General features: G+C 34.8%; 2 protein-coding genes and 1 long non-coding RNA gene across 3 annotated transcripts; 2 read left to right on the top strand and 1 right to left on the bottom strand.

Moving 5' to 3' along the window:
- Window positions 1-1,521: 1,521 nt before the first annotated feature.
- On the top strand, window positions 1,522-9,797 carry LOC125859384 (uncharacterized). Its single transcript, XM_049539124.1, has 4 exons — window positions 1,522-1,657; window positions 1,922-2,098; window positions 6,980-8,530; window positions 9,548-9,797. The coding sequence occupies exons 1-4, from the start codon at window positions 1,643-1,645 to the stop codon at window positions 9,581-9,583; spliced, it is 1,779 nt and encodes a 592-aa protein (XP_049395081.1). The 5' UTR covers window positions 1,522-1,642; the 3' UTR covers window positions 9,584-9,797.
- Window positions 9,798-10,421: 624 nt separating this feature from the next.
- On the top strand, window positions 10,422-12,226 carry LOC125859394 (uncharacterized). The gene is made up of 2 exons (XR_007445769.1): window positions 10,422-10,627; window positions 11,907-12,226. It is a non-coding gene; the product is annotated as an uncharacterized LOC125859394 (long non-coding RNA).
- Window positions 12,227-12,853: 627 nt separating this feature from the next.
- On the bottom strand, window positions 12,854-17,260 carry LOC125859383 (TORTIFOLIA1-like protein 3). Its single transcript, XM_049539123.1, has 5 exons — window positions 16,263-17,260; window positions 16,018-16,126; window positions 14,885-15,399; window positions 13,856-14,306; window positions 12,854-13,339 (listed from the first exon to the last, which is right to left on the bottom strand). Exons 1-4 carry the CDS (start codon window positions 17,064-17,066, stop codon window positions 13,869-13,871), a joined length of 1,866 nt encoding a protein of 621 aa, XP_049395080.1. The 5' UTR covers window positions 17,067-17,260; the 3' UTR covers window positions 12,854-13,339; window positions 13,856-13,868.
- Window positions 17,261-22,202: the final 4,942 nt, after the last annotated feature.

Raw genomic sequence — 22,202 nt, 5'->3', positions numbered from 1 at the left:
TCGAACCAACCAATCATCAATATATATTGCTTTTTTGTTTCAATTTTGTTTGTCTTATATTTTTTTAGTCAATGTCTCTTTTCTTCTTTATTTTTTTAACGATTTTTTAATTATAAATGTCTACATAATATATTCAATACTATAAGATTAAAAATATTTTAATACATTTCACTTATTTTTAATTTGAAATCATAAGATTATTTATTTAAAGTCAACCTCAAATTGAAATTAAATAAACAAATTAAAGTACAAAGGTCAACTAATTGTTGATAGGACCTAAACACTCCATCTGGAAACAAGTCACACTCCTGCATAGTAAATCCGCAACTAACTTTCACAAGTGAAAACAATATTCAGTGTATGTTTGCACTTTGAAGTGTTTGAGAACAGTTTTTTGAAGGATAAAATAATACAAATTTTACTAGTTTAGAGTTTGATTATATATATTTTTTGTGAGTTTTTAAAATTATTATTCGTGTTAAATTTTGATCTTTAAATACATATATCAGACGCATTTAGATATATATATATTTCAGATTGATGGGGTAAAAAAACAAGTGTAATTTATTCCATATACAATGTATATAAGTGAATTTACATGTATCTGACTCTCTTGCTCGTCTCTCTCTTCTCTCGTTCACCTCTCTCCTATGTATTTATATTTCGGAATGTATATGATATCACATATACATGTATATAGTGCGATTCATGTGTATTTGAGATACACAAACTTTTCGCTCGTTCGTCTCTCTCCGCTCTCACTCACATCTCTCCCTATGTATTTATATTTCAGAATGTATCTGCTAATAAGAATATATGTATCTAACTTGAAATTTTATATAAATTTATTAATTAATGAGATAATATATAATTATTTCAAACTATAAGAATAATTCTTAAATATGATATAAATATTTGTGTAATAGAATAATTTTTTCCTTTTTTTTAAAAGTATGACATAAGATGGAGCATTTAACTTACCACGGGATATGAGAAGTCTTGAGGCATAAGTCCCACGAATATTACCAACAAAGGTTGTGACTTCTGGTGAAGCGATATGTACTCTATCATCATTGTCTAGAGGCTTGGGGTTTAAGTCCTCTCGAATACAAAGTCGCCTTTGTTAGAAAATATTTTATTCCTCGGGTAGAGTTTTCCGGACACCGAATGAATATTCTTTTTAATATTTTAAAAATTAATAAAACTAACGTATAAAAAAACTAAATATTAAGGAAATGAAAGTGGGGCCATTTTGAGATCTACTTTCCCTCCAAACTTCAACCTCGTGTCTCTAAGCCACCACAGATGAACAACCCAATACTGCCACGTCATCCAAAACCATCGGACCGTGGGACCCATACCTTTTCCGACGCGCGCACATAGGCAACCAAATTCTACAAGCCGAAAAGACAAAAACTGCCCCCAGTCACATAACGGTGGCGGTCTCGTAGTTCGACCCGTTTCTCAGGGGTATAAACGTACATTCACAGAACCACACAACAGAACATTCAGTTCATAACAGACAGCTGCTGAGAAAAAAAAGAAAGAAAAAAAACCACCTTCCCCTCTTTCTCTTTTATAATACTTCGGTCTGAAAAACCTTAAAACCGCAACCCCGTCGATGCTTTAACGGAAAACCGAAATGGACACCGATGAGGTAAGCCCGGCGCCGACATTCCGACAATCTGGTCGGATTCTCACGGCAGCGCTACCAACTCAACCACTACTTACAACTTTCTAACTACCTGTTTTTTTTTAAAAAAAACTATTTTTAAATTTGAGTACTTTTGTGATAATGGAAAACGATATTGATCGTATTTTAAGTTTTGTTTGATGGTTGTAACGGTTAATTTAGTTTCATTGATGTTTTTTTTTGGGTGGGTTTGATTTTTTTTTTGAATTTTGATTTATTGGGTTGCAGAGACTGACGGCTTTGAAAAGGGCTTATGCGGATATAATTTTGAATACGGCGAAGGAAGCGGCGGCGAGGATTATGTCGTCCGAACAGAAGGCTGTTCGTTATAAGCATGAACTTCAAGTGGCGAAAGAGGAGGGGCTTGGGATGCTTTTGCGTCTCAAACAGATGATGGATTCAAAGGTGATTTTTTTTGTGTTTCTTGACAAGTGTGTTGTTTTGAAGTATTGAGTTTTCTTGATTGTTGTGCTCTTCAATGTGTGTTCATTTGGGTTTTTTGGGTTGGTTGATTGAACTTGATTTTTGTGGTAAAATTGATTCTTGACTTGTCTAGTAGTGATGTAAATGTTCTTTTTTCCCCTTGTCATTGATTGATAGCTAGATAACTTGTTAATGAGTTGATTGATTGATAGGTAGATAACTTGTTAATGAGTTGATTGATGTTATGCTGAGTACTTTGTTGATGAGTTGGTCAGTCTGCTCAAGGGATCGTTCTAGTTTTAGTAATGTGTAAAGAATTTTGAGTAAAAGAAAGTATGATCATCTCTCTTGCTGATTTTCTTTCACCTTTTTTCAGGCTCCCTTGGTGGAGACAGGAAATTTCAAAAATTATGTGCTGTGACCTAGTAACTCAATTAGGTTTTTGTGTAGCTCTTGTACTCTTAGTAATGTTTATTTTTCTGATGCTTACACTAATGTTGTTACCCCTGTTTTCTGCTCCTAAGATTTCAATTTGTTTTAAAGGCGATTTAGACTAGAGAAAATGCTGTGTCTTGTTCAGTAAGGCGACGTTGTTTCGCTGTGGTTGTAATATTTGCTTATACTCTGCTTCTTTGAGTATGTGTCTTGTTCATAAAAGTTGAGTCTCTGCTATATGTCATGTACCACGGCAGATGGAATTTTGACTTATTCAATTTCAAAACGAACTTTTTTGTTTCAGAAGGTATGTAATTTTTACTAGATGTCCGCTTGCAATAGGTCTGGTTATTCTCATCTTTTTCTTTGAAACCTGAATATGTTTGCAAATGCTGAAAGTGTTTGGGTACTCAAAGGGTAGACATTTAGACTTCCAAAATTCTCTATTCGAGATACTATACATTTTGAAGTTTCACCACATATTTTCAAAAGGCAAGTATCAATTTGATCAAGGAGTATTACTGAGTAGGACCTCTCGTCGATTGTTCAGTGTAGTTCAAACATCTGTCTTTCTTCCTTCCTATTCCTTTTCTTGTTTTCTGGCCTGGAGTGGTGGTTAGGATGGAAACATTAGCTTTACATTTATTGGCTGAGAGTGAAGTAAATTGCTTGAGGTAATGATACTTCAGTATTCTATCGTTTCAAATGTCTAACTATTATCATACCACATATTCAGGTCTGGTAACAATCTTTAATGCTTTTTCTCCCAGATTATGTGGTAATGTTCTTCTTGATTCTGTTCTTCCCTTCCTCTCATTCTCTCTCTCTCTGTGATTGGTTTTGGTAGAAGTGGGGAAGGAGGTGATTTTATAAGCTCCAACGCTATTGTAATAAACTTTATTAGGATAACTGGTCTATTTTGTTTTAAATTGGAATCAACGAAATGTAGAAAAATATTGTACCTTTGTTTTGTCAATCAAATTCATAACTTGTTCAGTAATGGATTAAGTCATTTCTATCTTTTTCAATTGTGATCATGCTTCTTGGTCTTTCATGTTGATATTCAGTTGAGAATGTCAATGGCTTTAGAAATGTTATTTCTTCTTCCCCCCTCTATTTGAGCAATAACATTTTAATTTTTCAAAAATGATTTCTCTTGGGATTACACCGGGTATGTTGTTGTTGTTCATTTCTCCTTTTGTGATTCCATGTTTTTGAACTTTTGTTTTCTCTTTCATTCCAAATCGTCTGTCACTAGGGCAGGGCATCACCATCTAAACGTTTTATTCACTTTTTTCTTCCTGTTTCATGACAGAGAAAAAAGGTTTATCATTTAAGTGAAAAGGTCAAAGTAATTGTCTTATTTTGTCTTTTGTGTTCTTGTAAGGTTTTGTACATGTATTTTCCAATAAGTCGAAAGAACTTGAGCCAGATATTTCCCGAGATCAACAGGTACATACTTCCAAAAAAATAAGAGAGGGTGATGATAGGGTATCACAAGCAAAGGCATCACTGGAATTTTCAATTTATGTTCTTGATGATGGGGCTAGGAAAATAAATTTCTACGATGAATTTAGAGCTTAAGATCTATTTGATTCATGAAGGTAGTCAAAGGCTACAACTTGGTTTTGCACCCAAGTGTGTGGCTTAAGGGGAGAACCATGAGGCTTTAAGTTCAAATCCTAGTAGAGGCAAAAAAACTAAGTGATTTCTTTCCATTCACTCAACCCTTAGTGCAAAGTTACTTGGTGCCTGTGCCGGTAGGAGGTAGCAGGTACCTGGTGGAATTGTCGAGGTCCGTGCAAGCTGTCCCAAAGACCACCTTGAGAAAACGGCTACAGCTTGGTTTCCAGCTGGTATAGCTTGTCTGCCTACTTGTTTATGTGTGCCTTTTCTCCTCATGGGCAGTCTTGCGCTTTCTAAAGGAATGCCAGCTGTGATGGGTTCTAGAAATTACAATGCCACAAACTGAACTTGGAAGAGGATTTCCAAACATCTCACTCAACAATGTTCACATATTTATCAGTTGGTTATGAAATATGTGCAAATTGATGAAATTTTGAGTCAAGTTTTACATGTTAGTAAATAGAGTTACACCTGTCCTACTAAACATGATATTTCTTTTCTATTATAAGTTACCATTAGACTTAATAAACTCATACTAACCTCAATTTTATAGATGTTTGGACAGTTTACTTTTGAGGAGAATAATGCTATTTGTGAACAATTCACTTGTGTTAATTGGCATTGTTTTCACCTGTTACTTATGTATCTAATAAGATTCCAAGGAGAAATTTAACATGCTCTACTGATTTAATTTTAGTTGAAGAGGTCAACAGTAAAGGTCAGTAGGTAATAAGGGAGGCTCTGGATCCCGGACCTAAATTTATCTGAGCATTTGATCATCATTTAATTCTGTTTTCCATCAGATTTGAGGGTGGGTTAAATTGTTATCTCTACTCAATGAGTGGAGAGGGACTGAGGAGAATTCTCTTCCTTGATACAAATTTCTGTTTCTTCCTAAAAATATAACATGGTGGATAATTGACTTCTCAATGGGGTTGAATTGTTATCTCTACTCAAATGGGTGGTTGGGTACTGAGGGAAATCCTCTTCCTTGATATAAAGTCCTGTCTCTTCCTAAAAATATAACAAGGTGGATAATTGACTTATCAAAAGAATGACAATAAAAGAAAGATGATGAATTGCTGATTGTGAACTTTGAGCTATATTGGGTTGTAATAAGATGCACGACGGGAATCAAGTACGGGCAAGATTTATTCACCTGCACACCCTTTTTCCTTTCAAGGATTGAGTTATCAAAATGTTGGCTGTCAACTGTTGGTTACACAGAGTTTCAGGACTCTTCCTGTTGTGCAGCTTCTTTGTATTTAGGATGATGGCATGCAGGTAATTAGTGTCTTAATGGTAAAACAGTTGAACATTGGGACAAATTACGGTTTTTGTGTGGCACCTGCCATGGACGCCCAGAGGAAATAGATCCCTTGCTGGATGTAGTGGAATGTGAGGTTGTTGGACCTAGGATAAAAAGGGCCGCTGACTGAGTGCTTGAGAACTTGTTTGACCCTAATGTTTTGGGCTTTATATTGGAATGACTCTGTGTAATTCATTAACTTGGGAAAATTTCCTTTCGTTTCGAATATGTTGCGATATTTGTAGGATATGTTTGGCTCTTTTTTAAATCTTTTGGGACCTCTTACCTCCTCTGCAAGAGTTCATCTTAAATGAAGTGTTGTCTTTCTTTTCAGTTCGTTTTGTTTACCCAGTAATTTTGTATATCAGCATTGTCGTTCGGTTGTAACCTAGGCTTCTAAGCTTCTATGATATCCATTGAGAGACATCGGCACTTAGGAGTCCAAACTTCACAAATGCACATAGAGGTGACCTGCTTCCTCCTTGTGTGCGCACGGTCTTACCATTTTGGCTGTTGACTTGCTTTTAGATAGAAGTTCATAGTCACTTAAAATTATAGGATAGAAGCTAGTGTCAGTCCACTGGATTAGTTTATTAAGGTTATAATCTTGTTACTAGTGCTATCTATACAATTCTCTTTGTTTTCTTGTTTGATATGATCATTTTGATATGCACCTCAAAAATCCTTGTCACATGTTCTTTCCTTCTTCAAGAAATTTTTTCTTGACTGGTTAGCATAATCACTGGTCATGCCAATGGATTTATTAATCTCGTTTTATATGTATGTTTGCATGGACACAGTCTTGGGCAACTTTGACTTGGCACCAGATAAACTTGTTAGTTTGATTCCATTTGCTACTAAGGTTCCAAACCTTCATTGAGCTCTAGAATTGACAGATGCATTTTAAAGAAATGATTAAAATGAATTTGGAACTTTCTGGAGTGAAGAGAGACATTTAGGCTCGGAGGATATGTGTTGATCAGTGATGTTGAACTATCTGTCTCAGTGTCAGTATACTCCTCACTTGGACTGTCTGTGTGTAGGTCTAAGGTAATTGACCACATAACAAGCAGCACTTTTTCTGTCTTACAATTTGGCTTCCAAAAATTGTCTTGTCAATCTGAAATAAGGTGTTTGGGTTAAATTATTGAGACCGTAAAGTTTCTGTTATCAAGTATGATGCTTTCAGTAATCATCAGAAAGCTGTTCAACAGCATCTACAGGTTCGACATATATAAGTTTGACACAAAACTGAAAACCACCTTTCGCATTGGTATAAAGGAACAAGAGAGCGTTCAGAGTAGTAGAAAATTCCTTTGTACAAATTAGATTAACATTTCGTTTTTTGGTGCATTTTTAGAGATAGCACCAGTGATTGGATACTCTTTGTAACTCTTGCTTAATACTTTTCCCCCCCTTTTTCCCCATGAGTTAACATGCTATTTACTGGTGCTTCGCGTATTCATAAGTTTTTACTTATTCTTTTGCAACAGATTAGTGAAGCAGAGTTGACGTCCTTGAGTCAACAGAGAAAGATTGAAGAACTTGAAGCTCAACTTCAGGAAGCAGAAGATATTGTGAGTGATCTCAGAGTAGAGCTGAGGGAAGTTCAGGCAGATCTTGAGAGGGTGACAAGCTGCAAAGAGAGAGGAGTACGTAACTTAGAGGATATTGACACTGCTCCTCCTGGAGAACTACACGAAGAGAACAGAGTTGTGTTGCCTCATGAATCACAGGAGGAGTCTATGACAATTTCTAACGTAGAAGTTACGAATATGAAGCCGAAAAATCAGGGCCATCAGTCATGTAGCAAAATGGTTCAACTTGGAAAACCTAGCATTTCAGGTCCAGATTTACCCTCTATAATTTTGAGAAGTAAAGTGCCAGAGCTATACAGAAATGGGTGTACACAGAGAATTCGTGCTTGTGAAGGAAACCTTTTAGATGGAGATTTATCTGTTTCTAAAGGAGTTGAAAAAACTAAAAATGAAAATGGTAATGCAGTAGATGAAGGTGAAGGGATCTATTCAGCACCTATTAATAAGATCGATGATGTGGTTAATCCACAGGAAAATATTCAACAAGCAGATGACTTGCTTAGCAGCTGGCACCTGCTAACATCTTTTCGCCGAAAAAGAAGAAGAGCTATGAGAAATAGAAAAGCTGGTTATCCTTCACCAGGAAGCAGTCCTGACCATTTCCTGAATATTGATAAAACGTCGAACACTGGTAGCTTGACTGCTCACTCCAGCCCTGCTAGCGATGGTGCTCCTGATCAAGATCCTTCTCATATGGGCTATGGTTTGTCAATAGGAAAAGATGAACCAGATATGAAGCTGGGATTCACTGAAATGCATGGAAATGAATCACAGATTTCAAAATCTTTTCGCCGAAAAAGAAGAAGAGCTATGAGAAATAGGAAAGCCGATTATCCTTCTCCAAGAAGCAGTCCTGATCATTTCCTTAATATTGATAAAACATCAAATGCTGGTGTCTTGATAGCTCACTCCAGCCCTGATAGAGATTGTGCTCCTGGTGAAGATCCTTCTCAGATGAGCGACAGCTTGCTGATAGAAAAAACTGAACCAGGCAAGAAGCTGGGGTTCACTGAAATTTCCGGAAATGAACCGCAGTCTGCTGAAATTTCTAGTGTTCTAAATTCAACAGTCAGTGATGAGTTAGTGATGGCAAAAATGGACTCCCCCAGACAAGAAAGTAGATCCTTGGAGAACTTAGCGGTTCATAGCGACAGACCTGATTTTGTAACTGTTAGCAGTCAGCCAGGAAACTCATTGTCAAAGATAGCTGATGTATATGGTGAAGTTCCTAGCCAAACTCCGAAAGATAGAGTCATCAAATACACCTTTCAAAGAAAGAGGAAGAGAGAGCAGTTGAGTGTATCAGAAGAGAATGCTCCAATTGAGAAGAGCTCTCCAAAGGAATTAAATGGAGAAAAATTAAATGGTCATGTAGAGCCAAAAATGTCAAATTCAGCGACAGAATCATCACGGGACAGTCGCCGAATGGCACAGGTTGCACGACAGGTTGGTTATTCTTCTATTTATCCTCGTAGATGTTTCTGCTACATGTCCATGTTTGTATATGCATAGAAGTTTACATTTATTTTCATATATAAGGTTAATACGTGGAATGTGACAACTCAGGTATCTGTTGTCATTTACTTCCCACCCATCCAAAAGAAACAAAGAAGTGTCAACTTTTGATGTAATTTTAACTGCTTATATATTTATGACAGAAAAGAGAACTTAAATGTCTGTGCAGTTTGGAGTCAGATATGGAGTGTTCTTCTGAATGGATTTCACATGGGAATTATACCGACACTTGTATAAATAAGCTGCAAATCGAGGAATAATTTTGGACCTGCTAATTCTACTTCTTCACAAAAATTATCAGTTCCTAGGATTCTAAAATACCATGCCGTGGACGCCTAGCTCAAGTGACAAAGGAATAAAAAAAGTCACATGTTTACCTCGTGTCATTACCTACTTTTTTTACCAGTAGTATTAGCAATATTCTCGTAATTTCTTGTTCTTCAAATTCAATTATCACCTGTGTTTGTTTGTGCTTTGGTTATCACATTATTTTGCTGTTGTTAGTGTTCTTTCTTTTGTATGTTGTGTACTGTTTTCCATTTCGCATTATTTCGTTGTTACTGCTTTCCCTTCTGTATTCCCCTTTTTAAACTGCTTTGAATTTTTTTTCTTTTTTCAATCCGAGGGTCCATCCGAAACAGCCTCTCAATCTCTACGAAGTAGGGGTAAGGTTTGCGTAACTTTACCCTCCCTAAACCACACTTGTGGGATTACATTGGGTATGTTGGTGTTGTTTACCTCCTGTCATTGTTGTGGGGTTTTTCACTGTAGAGCACGTAATTTGTTCTATTAGCTTTCAGTTTGTATGAATATGTCTCCATTCATGTTTCTCTATTGGAAGATAAAGAACTGACGGCATCATTGATGAGTAATTTCTTACTCTTGACTCTCGGTTTGAACCCCCTGATCACTTGGTTTGCTCATCGTTCTCTATTTATATTTTGGCAGCTAATATCTTTGTCTGAGAAGAAGTGGTGGAAGTGAATAAAGAGTTCACGCCAACACGGAGTAGTGGCAGCAGAAATCCATGATGTTCTTTCCACCCTTGGAGATCATTTCCAGAAGGTCGTGAAGGATAAGGACTGAGAGTTGATTGAATTGATAAAATATTTAATAGGTTGACGATGTTTTTTTTGTTTCAATACTGTCCTGCTATGATATATATATAATATATGAACTTGGCATTGTTTACAGTTAATGTTTTAATTATTTTCAATATATAAGAATCTCAATTGTCTGATTTAAACATGTGTTGATTTCTAAGATGACTATTATGGCGGAGTTTTGGCCTCACCATTGCTTATTTAAACTGTTTGGCTTACAACTCCTCAAACAAATGGACAATCCAGCCTTATATTTCACTAATCTATCTACTCTTTAATAAACAACAATCCTACCTCCCTTTTTGAAAACCTTGTAAAACCGAAGATAGCTTATACTAGTCAAAAAGAATAAGAAAATACGTCTTGAGGACGATAAAGCATATTTTTTACTTATTTGAAATTGAAATGAAGTTGTATTTGATTACACGGAAGAAATTCGAAAAATGATAAACCCAATGGGTTGACGCTACAAATTCCACCCAAAAATCATATTTTGACTGAGCTTCCACCATATCAACTGCTTTATTTGAAATTTATCAAGATGAAGTTGGAAAACAAATGTAAAACACTTTCTCAAATTTATATAATCCAACTTCGATTTTGATTTAAAATTTTATCTATGGCACTTAGATATGATTATAATTTCAATTTATTTATCTTATTTTTTCTTTTACTTTAATTTTAAATTTTTTTTTATCACTTTTTATATTTATTTTACACTCAGCCTTTTTATTTTCTTAAAAAGAGTGCGAGTGAAAAATAAGAAAAGCGAGGTGAAGAGTTGTGTGCTATGGGAGTGGTGAGTAAAGCAGGAGATTGGGCATTTAAAGCCTTCTCGGCGAGGCTGGGTGTTGCCACCATTTTCTTCGCCGCCACTTTCTCCGCCAACGTCTACCGTGGTCTCTCTTGGCATAACCGACAATCGGTAATCCCAATAATCCTCATCTCTCTGTGATTTCTTAGTTCGATAAACCCTAAAACCTCTTTTCCTCATTAAATTTAAACGAATACCAAAAGATTATTCTTTTTCTTCGTTTTTTATTAAAGGAAGATCGCCCTTTTTATACCAATTGTGTTCTTGTAATCATATATGATTGACATAAGAGTTTGTGATTATATGACCTGAATAGTATGTTATCCGTCTTTTATTTGTGTTATGGTTGATAGGATATGTAGTATAAGTATATAACATCAACATGTAAAACGAAGAAATGTTTGCCTTTTATTTGTCATTGAACTGTTGGGTGTAAACTGGAAGAGTTTCTACAAATCATTAGCTTTCCGTATGAACTGGAAAAGGATGCGATAAATGGATAATAACTCAAAACAGCTATTATAAGAGATTGGTTAAACTCATTATCAATATATATATTCTGAAGCTCATATAAGTTTCTAGGTTATGGTTGTTCACAGCTCAATCTTTCCGTGGAATGTAATTAAGGATAGTTTCTGATGCCAGATTACCAATTATTGGAGCACGAAAGCAGTGGCTCGTATGTTGCCTTAGGGTTGTACTTCTTGCTTCAATAGTATGTTGGGTTTGGGTGCCACTGCACTGTGTGATTTCAAACATGAACTACTTACCTGCACTCCGTTTAGCCTAAATAAATGTCGTAAATCTATTCCATAATTGTTCTATTCTAGTATAGTTGGATAGTTGCTTGTTCTGTTCTTTTCCTATCTACTACAACTACTGATGTCTGACAAGTGACCAAAATTCTGTGTAAAAATTGAACTATGAATAGAAGTTCTACAAGAGTTCTTTTCCTATCTACTTTAAGCACTAATTTCTGATAGGTGACCAAAATTCTGTGTAAATATTGAACGATAAATCAAAGTTCTAGAAGATTTGTTGATGTATGATGTCATTTCCTTTCATTTATGGTGATAAGTACGGTTGCTTCAAAGGTGAATCTGTGCTACTGCTCAAGTAAACTGGACCTTCTTACTACCGTGTTGTCAATGGTTCTAATGAAAGTTGAATTATAATCCCTCCGGCTTATGGCTACAAGTCCCTGTGCTCTTTGCTTTTCAGTTCTGCATTCTGCTTGCTCGCTCTTTTTTATGTCTTTGGTATTCTGTACTGATGTGCTAATTTTGACGTCTGACTATTAATTAAGCATTGTTCCAGCGTTACACGTCGTTTAATGAACTTTTAGCTCAACTAGTCAGCTATCTGATATGTGAGCATTTCCTTCATGTAGAGGGTTGAGAAGGAAGGATCTAAAGTCCTGCAGCAGCAAGAATGATGGTTTGAGAAGTCCTGCACTTCCACATCGCGTTGCTAGCTGAGGTCATGCTATAAGTTCTGAATCTTTTTTAAGTGATGCAATAACTTCTACACGAGGATGGTTTACATTCCGTCTTTTCTGTTCCCGGCCACATAATTGTGGAGATATAATTCTGCGATACCTATTTAGTTATAGCAACTGATGATCGTTTTAAAAATGTAGTTGGAATGATGTTTGAAATTCACATGTGTGAATTGAAATTATAGAATACACAGTATTACTTATCCTGGAAACTAAAGAAAGCAAGAGAAATGAAGTAAACCTCTAAATTTTCCCCTTCTATTGATTGGTTTGAGTAAAAAATGTGGAAAGAAAATAAAGGAGGGAATCAATTTTCCTCTTGGACCCAAAATTATTAATTCTTGAAAGAAACGTCAAATGTTATTCCTTTCTTTTCTTGTTTTCTACCCAAATTACAAGACAAGAAATGTATCTCCATTTAAGTTCTTGTTTCCATAATTTTCCGTCATCTTTTTTATGTTCTTTTTACGGCATCATTGTGCACCACCAAGTCTTCAATAACTCTATGAACTGCCTGATGTTTATGAGACGCATAAACAAAATTGCATAACATTTGACCAGTGTACAACTAGAACTTATAGCATTATAAGAAAAAAGGTATACAAGCATGGCTAGCCAATTGATTGGCCGCGTGGTCAGTTGAATTATGACTGTCCTCACCAATTAAGACTAATTATAATTGGTACTTACGATTATTAAGCTGTCTGGGTAGTTGGGTTGCAGTTGTGGTTAAATTAGGTGGGAAAGGTCATCTCTCTCAGGCCCACGGGACTCCAAAAAACATTTTTGTTTTCGTAAATACAAAAACAATTGAATTTATTTGACGTAAGGTACTGTACTTAAACAAATTATTCATATCGCAGGTTGAAATTTTTTGAATTCCCTTCTCACAATTCATGGTTCCACCATGGGGCATCATCAATATAGACACACTGGCAACAATCATTTACATATTCTGATATCATTTCAAACCCTATTCAATGCATCAAAAAGAAAGCTAGCTAGTTCTTAGCAAATTATGAAATAAACGAAATATTCTTCTATACAAGGCCAACGTTCATACCAAACCTGCCATACAGTGGTCTGGCTTTCCTTTTCGTACTTTGAAATATCAAAAAGTAGAACATCAAAAGGTAACACTAATTCTGAAGAAAGTTTGCTTGAATGATGTGGGATAGTTTATAGTGCACTTGGCAAAGCTTACTGAGTGAATAACCGAGGCCGAAAATGCACAAAATAATAGTTGTTCTAGTAAGAAACTGCTTCCTGCTTCATTCTTGACAATCCTCTACTACAATGCTCAAGAGTCCATGCAGTCTCCAAACCTAGAAACAAAAGCAACGGTGGTAAACTGTTTCAGTGTACGTTCCTCCACTCAAAAAAATATATTTGTGAAGCACACAATATCCAGGGCCAAGGTGCAAAGTAAAAAACTTCCTAATGAAAATGTGTTGGCTATAAATTTTTAACAACTGCACATTTTCTTTGGGGTTATCAACTTATCCCCAGTGTGCACTGATTACTAACAACAATTATTGCAATCCTCCCAACAACCCCCTCACATGAAAAATCACGGGAATGGATTAAAGGAGGACTCTACAGTTGGTTGTTACAAAAGTAATGACGAATAAGAAGTGTCCTGTGTGGTCATTCACTTCCTGAAAGCACGTCATGCTCAGGAGAGGGTAGCCCCAATATAGGCAACAGAAACTGCTTATGCACCCAAATCACAATTACATACTTTTATCAATATATGTGACCATTGTATTCCAAGCACAAAAATCCATGTTCTCTACTATACATATAAATTAATGGAAAAATATGAAATATTACCGAAGTACCTGACATAAACCATCATACACCATTTCGCAAACTTTTTGAAACTCCACCAACTGAAGGCTCAGAAATTCTCTGTGGATCACCATGAGTTTCAGCTAATGGGTTCACAATAAACCCACGACTACTATGGAGTCGGTATGTCCTATTCTCCAACTTAAGTCTTTCACCATTTCCATTCTGACCAGCTACATTGCTTATTAAACCTGCTGATGATGAGGTTCCACCAGAAGCAGAGAAGTGTGAAGTTGCACCACGACCTTCTGTTTTCTTCCAAAGTTTTGAAGTCAAGAATTCTGCACCTGGTAGCTTGCAACACATGGATGCAGAGTTGGTATTTGACATCCTTCCGGCTGACATAGCCAAGTCAAATGAGATTTCATCTAATGCCAGTTCCAGACCATGTACACGTGTCTCCAGAGAATGCATGCCACTTTGTGAGCTCCCCATAAATTTCTATATATACAAAGAGAAGAAGAAGTTTGAGAAAAATACTCAAGGAAGCATCTATGGACTAATCAGGAGAACTAAGATTTATGGAATAATGATTAAGAGCATTTCTATGCTCAATATATTATAAAAAAATCCAATGCACACTGAGCTGAAATTGATAATTAGGCTGGAATATCTTACAAAGTAAACACGGGAGCTGCATATAGCAGCATTTTGATCCAACGGGAACTGATATATGTTTTTTAATCAAGATCCAAAGGAACTAGCATAAGACCAGAGAAAGTTAAAATTTTGGGCTCTTTGCAGGATTCAATCATTGAAGTAAAAGCATATGTCGCAGCATAAAAAATTGGTACTATACAAGGACTAATTTCCTTCTATATTTCCTGTTTTCAGTGTATATCTTGGGAAGCAAGGAAAAGAACTTTGGTATTAAACATAAAACAAGTGCAGGCAAGTTAATGCATCTTACTCATATTTGTTGTACTTCTTTTTCTCCGATTGATACTTTCATTCACACACCACTTCCATTATGAATAGGAATCATAGAAGCAGAATTTCGTCAAATATTAGAAAATTACCTGGAGAAGATCTAACAAATTGGACTGCTGAGTTTCAATTTGAGCAAGTTGTTTCCGGATCAGCGAGAGATCTTCACAATCTTTTGGGTTCCTACAGAGATCTTCAGTTTCATTGCTCACAACTACAGTAGATTCTGATATCTCATCTTGATATGGAACCACACGACATCCAACCTTCACCACACTATTCCTGGTTTCATTAGTGATCTTACTAAAAAGAGTACGTTTGACTCCAGGTTGTGTATGTGTTTCCAACTCCTCGTCTTTGCGCAACTGTATCCCATCTTTGTTTTGGTGGTAATCCGCAGAAGAACCATGAGGAGCAGAAACTTCAACTTTCCATGGCTTCTTGCGATCAAGTTTGCGAAAGATTGCTGGACCTTTGTGGGCAGCAGGAGCAGTGGAATTATCTGCTACAGAGGACTTGTTAGATGGCCTTTTTACACTAGGAGCACTAGAGCTCACAGCCCTGGAAGTCTTCAGACCAGGAGGATAACGTCCATCACTTGCATTTTCTATTTCAAGGACACAACATGGAAAACATACAAATTGATTCAAATTCACAAGCAATGAGTATTAAAGATGAAAAGTTTTTAAGAAGAAATTAAACTACCCCAAGGAAAAAACTAAAAAAAAAGAAGCAACTAAACTAAACTAAACTAGACAAAACAACATCAGCATACTAAAATATAGAAAGCAGTAGCAAAAGATCTTATGAACAAAAAGGAACTGATGAAATGTGGAACAAAGTAACTAACAGCTAACCACTTGCATAGATGATCCGTAATTTAGCACAAGAGTGACCAAATCAGAAAATTCAGTGATTAACATCCTCCCAGAACAAAAAAAAGAAAAACTACGAAAAAAAGTAAATAAAAAACATATACTAATTTGGGAAAAAATCAAGGTACAACAATATTCTTGCCTGACGGATGATTAAGAAAAGAGTAGAAAACCAACAAGTTTATCAAAAGGACACAAAATAAGGAACTAGGACGCATACAAAGTACATCAACTACAGTCTAACTGGGGGAAAGTATGATCTTGAACTTGACAAAAATGCACCAAAGGTAATTAATGTGAAATAATACACTAAACCTAACTACGTTAGAGCGAAGATAGGGTGAAAATACCTTTGGAAGAGGAATTTGACAAAGGAAGAGGGGAACCATCATCAGACAAATCAGGGATTCCCTTCCAGGCTTCCAACATTTGATTCATTGTTTCTCTCACTGCCTTTACCTGTACAATTTAATCAATCATCTTTAAGTATCTGGCGAAATATAGTACCAAATAGATAACAATCAATGGTAAATCGAACTGGATTCGGATCAGCCAACAATGAAAAGAGGAGATAAATTGAATGTAATTTACAAACCTTATCAAATCGTTTCGCCTCGAATGTCTTCAAGCACGGTGCTTTAAACTCAGATAAAGCGTCTCCCTCAACTGCCGCGAGCCTCAGCAAAGCCTCTGCACTGGCTTTCCGAGCCGCCCAATCATCACTACTCACGAATTCCACCAAATACGGCACCAAATTCCTCACAATTTGCTGACTAGAAGCTCCTCCAACTGCGATCACACTGCCAATCATTGTAAGCAATGCTGCCTTCGCTTTGAAGCTATCACTCTTAAGCAACTTCTCAAATCTCGGCAACGACTTCCTCAAGCAGGCAATATCCGGATCTGGCGACGCCTCGATAGCTGCCGACAAACACAAAGCAGCACCGATCTGCGAGTTCATCTCCTGTTCCGTGAAAAGCGCTTCCAGGAACGGCTTGATAATTGAGGAGAATGGAGGTTTAGTCAGATGTGACGAAATGGACGCACAAGCAGTGACGCAAGCAGAGCGTACGGCGGAATCCGCGTCGCGGAGTCGGCGGACGACGGCGGTTAGAAGTTTAGAAAGATGAGGAGAGAGAGAATCTCCATGATGCTCGGAAAGAAGGGAGATCAGTCGGAGACATTGTTTACGGACTGGTGACTTATCCGAAGAATCAGTGACGGAAATGGAGGAAACAAAAGGAGGAATTGCTTCAGGGGAAAGAGTTTTAGCAATAGACTCGAGTTCAGAAGCCGCCGCCGAATGTGTATCCCGGTCGGAAAGCTTGTGTAGGCATGTGAGTACCCGGTGCTTCATATCACGTGTTTGGTTCTGGTTTTGCTTACTGTGGACCGACATTTTCACCGACAATTCACCGGGAAACTGATTTCTAGAATGGAGTTAGAAATTGGCGTGAGAAAATCTAACAGAGTTACTGTAAAGGTGGTGGTGGAGGTGTCTCCGGCAGCATCGCAGCGGTGCCGGCGGTGGGCGGTATCTTTTGTGTTGCAATGCTTTATGGATTTGGTTTCTCTCTCTTTCAGCCTTTTATAGAGAGTGGGGAAAACTGTAGCGAGGAAGTTACACTTGAAGAAAATCCGTTAATTGAGTTTTGACTGTTTATTAGCCTAACAAAACGACATCGTGGTGCTAATGACGTTAAGCGTCGCGCCATTTCGCTACTTCCCTCCTTTTATTTGTTTGATAATTATTGTCATATTATATTTTACTTGATTAAATGAAATAGCAAAACAATACTTTCTCGTTCATTTTTATATGTTATTTTAAACTTCACATAATAAACAAATAAAAATAAAGAGTAAAGTAATTTGTTTGTCTAATGGGTATGGGTTGGACATTCTTAGTGGAGGTTCGGTTTCCATTAGTGATGAAAAAAAAAATCAACTGCACAAAAACAATGACCAAAAACCGGCGAACAAGGAAATTTTTTGATGAAATCAAATTCAACCATGTGCATTTTGTTGCGTGATAATCTTTTAGCACAAGTTTGGTTTACCTACCATTCAAACGAACTTATATTATGTGTCACTATAATGAATAACATTGTTATTATAGGTAAAATACAAAATGAAAAATCAGGCCGTTATAATAAAAATGTTATTACAGCCAATGGATATTATAACTAAGTTTGATTGTATTCGTTATTATTAAATGTGTTAAAAGTTAAACTTAAAATTCAATCAGTTCATTCAAAACTAACACCGTTTATATCTTTTGCAACTTTAATAAATTTCAAACTCCTACTTGAATAATCTTGTTCAAACAAAATTGTAATTTATATTTGTGCTTCAAAAAATATATAATAATCGATAAATTACCCAAAAAGTAGTTGAGACTAGAGAGTAGGTCAAGAAATTATAGCCAGTACTAGGTTCTTAATTAAGTTGCACGCACCTATGTATCTATAGGTTTAATGCAATAATAATTACAAATTAAATGCCATAATCCACTCAACCGATTCTCATTGTGGTCGTTAATACGGTCAGCATTACTCTAGGAAAGGTACACCGTGACTTTTGAGTAAATTATAAAATATAATTGAGTGTTTTTTGGATTATAAATCAAAGTTGAGTAATTATCTAAATAAATTATCATAATTGAGTGACTATTTGAGATATTAGCTCCAACATTAATAGGTAGAATGATCAAATTTTCAAAATCTGCTTATCCAAAAAGGTGTTTTTAGTTGGAACTTCAAAGTGATTTTGAAAAATTATTTTATGGAATTAATGGAGAGTGATTAATTAATATAATTTTTTAATCGATATTAGAGCAACAATTTATGATTGATCAAGGATCTCAAAATACTTCTATACTTTTTTTTTCTTTTTTTCGTCTATGCTACAAATAAAAAATAATTAAGTGCAAGTATTTTCTATCTTAAAAACTTGATCAAATATATCGACTCTAAAAATTAAATATTATTTTTCCAAAAAGAAAAAGATTCTATTAGCTTCTGATCAGAAGCTTGGCCAAACGAATTATACATTCGTTTAAAAACTTAATAGTAATAAATTACTCTAATTATAAGTTGCTAAAAGCTATAAATATAACAAAGTAATGATGTGAGCATGTAAAAAAAAAAGAGTAGTATGATACAAGTTAGTGTTCTCACATCATTACCTCTTCATGATTAAGTCTTGTTCTCTAATCAGTGGACAAACCTTCCAATTTCTTCTCTTCATTTTCTGTGCTTTCTTGATTTGATTAAATATCACTGTTAATTTTTGTTTAAACGTCATTAAAAAAATCAGTCTTTTTCCTTAATCAAGTTTTTAATCAAAAGGCATAAAAAGTAGGGAACCAAACCACCTACTCAAATAGGAAAGGCCAAGCAACCCGGCCCCAAAATTGTTTACTATATTTATACTCACTCTCAATTCTCATTCTAACCTTGAAAAAGAAAGATTCTTATCAATCAAATTTAACATTTTCAGTAATTAATTTCCTAAGGAATAGTAATAGTGGGACTTACTATTTCTTAAGGAATAATCGAGACATGAGTTGTTAGGTATTTGCCTGACTTTCTTATCTTATTAGAATTATCTTGTATCTAGAATGAAGGGCGATAACACAATTATTTTTGGGATAAAATGGTTTTACATTGAATTATTCATTTGCATGTCAATTGATCAAATTATGTTAAATTATTATGTCTTTTTTAATATACTTTTTTTTGTATATATATGATTTATTGTCATCCAAAGTTTGTTTTATTAACTTCCATATAATATCTGATTATTCCAATCCAACATAAATTTTATGTAATTTCAAAAACTATGCATTTAAACTAAAAATATATTTGTTTTATTTTCACTACAATATACGCACAAAACTTTGTAGTAGACATGCTCATTGACAAGAGTAGGAGAACAAAATTTTCAGAGCTGCTAATAATACTTGATTGTTAGGAATCTAGTGATTGTTAGGCCAAAATAATAATAATAAAATATGGCAAAGGACAAGAAAAAGAAACTTAATAGGTAGTTTAATTTCTAAATAGTACTACTATTATAGAATAATTAACACCTTTTTTGTAAGTAAAATATGGTGTGATAGTTGTGTTTTTTTGGTGAACCAAATTCAATATTGAGTTCACCTACCAAAACACTCTTTAACAGAGATTTATGAGTCATCAATTTCAAGTTAAGACCTCTTTATCTATGAAAGAAAAAGAAGAAGATAAGACCACCTTTTCAAGAAAAGAGCTCTCAGAATTTTAAGGAATTAGCAATGATAAGCAGGACTAAGAGAAAATACTTAAACTAATTACCGATATTTTTTACTATTTTCTCGATCTTATATTAGCTGATCACTATCTTTTTGTACTGCATTTTAAAAAAAATCATAAATAAGATGGTCAATTTTTACTAATTTACCCTTTATTCATATTGATGGATTCAAGATAATTATTAAAATTATGTTTAATAGCATAGGATATATGAATAGATATCACTGAATATACAAAGTAATTAGTGAATTTTTTAAAAAAGAAATTTTTAGAACTTCTAAATTTGTTCAAGGCCTTCAAAGATTGTTAATTGTACGGATAAGATGAATTTTTAAATTTTTAATTTATCTTCATTTAGAAATTGGTTAAATAATTTGGGGCATATATTTTTAATAAAACGATCAATTAATATGAATCAAATAGACTAATATTTTTTAAACATCCTCCAATACCATTTGAAAAATAATTACTCTACTTGTAATAATAATTGTCGGCTGATACAGAACAAAGAAGCTAAGAATTTTAAGTCAACAAAAGAAGCCGTAGAAAATAAAGGAATTCTTGTAGGTGTAATATATTAAAATATTCTTTTAGCTATATAGACTATAGAGTAATTCCCTTGTATCCCTTTATCTGTAATCCAAAGAAATTGGAAAATTCAAAGTTTCCAAATAACCCCACACTCTTACTTTCTTTTTCTTTTTCTTTTTTATTGTTGAGACTTTTCATTTGGCAACTGATATTTATGTTGAAGGTCGACTAAATTTAAATTTGTATCGGAAAGCTTCACATTAAGAAATAATCACTCCTTTGCTCAATATTTTTTTTTATAATATATATATATAAAAATCTCTCTATGTCTTTTAAGTAAAATAGCGTAACTTTATACTTATTTTAAAAAACAACGAAGAAATGAAGGATAGAAAATGATTTTCTTAACAATACAAAATCAAGTGCTTTCGATCGATTCAAGTCAAGAAGATAGATATAGTCCATTCAAAATGAAGGTGTAAATTTGTGTATATTCACTTCATTAGTTGAGCAACCAAGAATATGATGGTCTTGTGAACTTTAAACGTATGTTATTATTGTGCTAGAATCATAATATATATGAAGAGAGAAGCATGGAATTTTGCTATGAAGAGACAGGCAAAACGGCTACAATTGCGCTTATAGATTGTGAGAGCCAAATGCAATTTTTTACTTTTGATCTCATTTTTCATTTGGTGTTCGGTATCTATATTGAAGCTTGACTAATGAAGGTTTGTGTCGCGTAGGGACCATTCGAGGGTGCTTCCTATCAAGGACTTTTTCATATTCAGAAGTCAAACCTGAGACTTCTCATTAAAAAAAAAATGAGAGAAGGTGCCCCTTCTGCTAAGTTGGAGCTAGGGAAGTTAAAGCAGGACGTCTGNCACTAATTGCTGTCATATGACAGATTGCATTATTGAAGGAAAAAAAATAAATCAAAATGGAGAGTTCATGTTGAAATTAGATTATTTTGTTTTTTGTCATAGTATAGACTATAGATATATCGATTTGGCAATTATAGTTAATAATACATTTGCATCTGTTAGCTAGCCTCTCGTTCCTTCTCCTAATCTACTAACTATATATTATTTCGTTTCTTTCGTTTTATTTGACCCTTATTGACTTGATATATTATATTTTATTGCTTTTTACTTTTTTAGTTTTATATTAGTTGATTATTTTATTTTTTACATGAAAATCATAAATAAGAAGATAATTTTACTAATTCATCTTTTTAAAAAATTATTGAGAATTTTACATAAAAATGTGAATATTTTCAAAAAAAATTAATTGTAAGAGTTGTAGAATTCTCACGTCTAGGATTAGAGAAATCAAGGATTGTATTGATGAAAATAATGTTGAGTTACAAGCTTCTTATATAGGAGAGAATTGTAGAGTCCTAAGTTAACTATACTTAGAGTCCTACTACATTACATCAACTAGTACAATAAGTAGTAGCCTAGTCGATATAATAGTCTAATCCTAGTGTGACTCTGATTCTACAACAGTGTTGTAAACTCGACAGTCAGTTTCGTTGGACCTGTTCCTTTGACATGTTCCAATCGTCAACTTCCTTCTTATTCAACACTTGTTGTAGATACGTCAATCAGCTTCGTTGGATCTGTTCCTTTGACATGTTCCAATCGCCAGCTTCCTTCTTCTTCAACACTTCCCCTCAAGCTAGTGAGTAGAGGAACGATTACTCCTAGCTT

The sequence above is a fragment of the Solanum stenotomum genome, chromosome 3, assembly GCF_019186545.1.
Source record: "Solanum stenotomum isolate F172 chromosome 3, ASM1918654v1, whole genome shotgun sequence".
Taxonomy (NCBI): Eukaryota; Viridiplantae; Streptophyta; class Magnoliopsida; order Solanales; family Solanaceae; genus Solanum; species Solanum stenotomum.
This window is presented reverse-complemented; position numbering and strand designations above follow the sequence as displayed.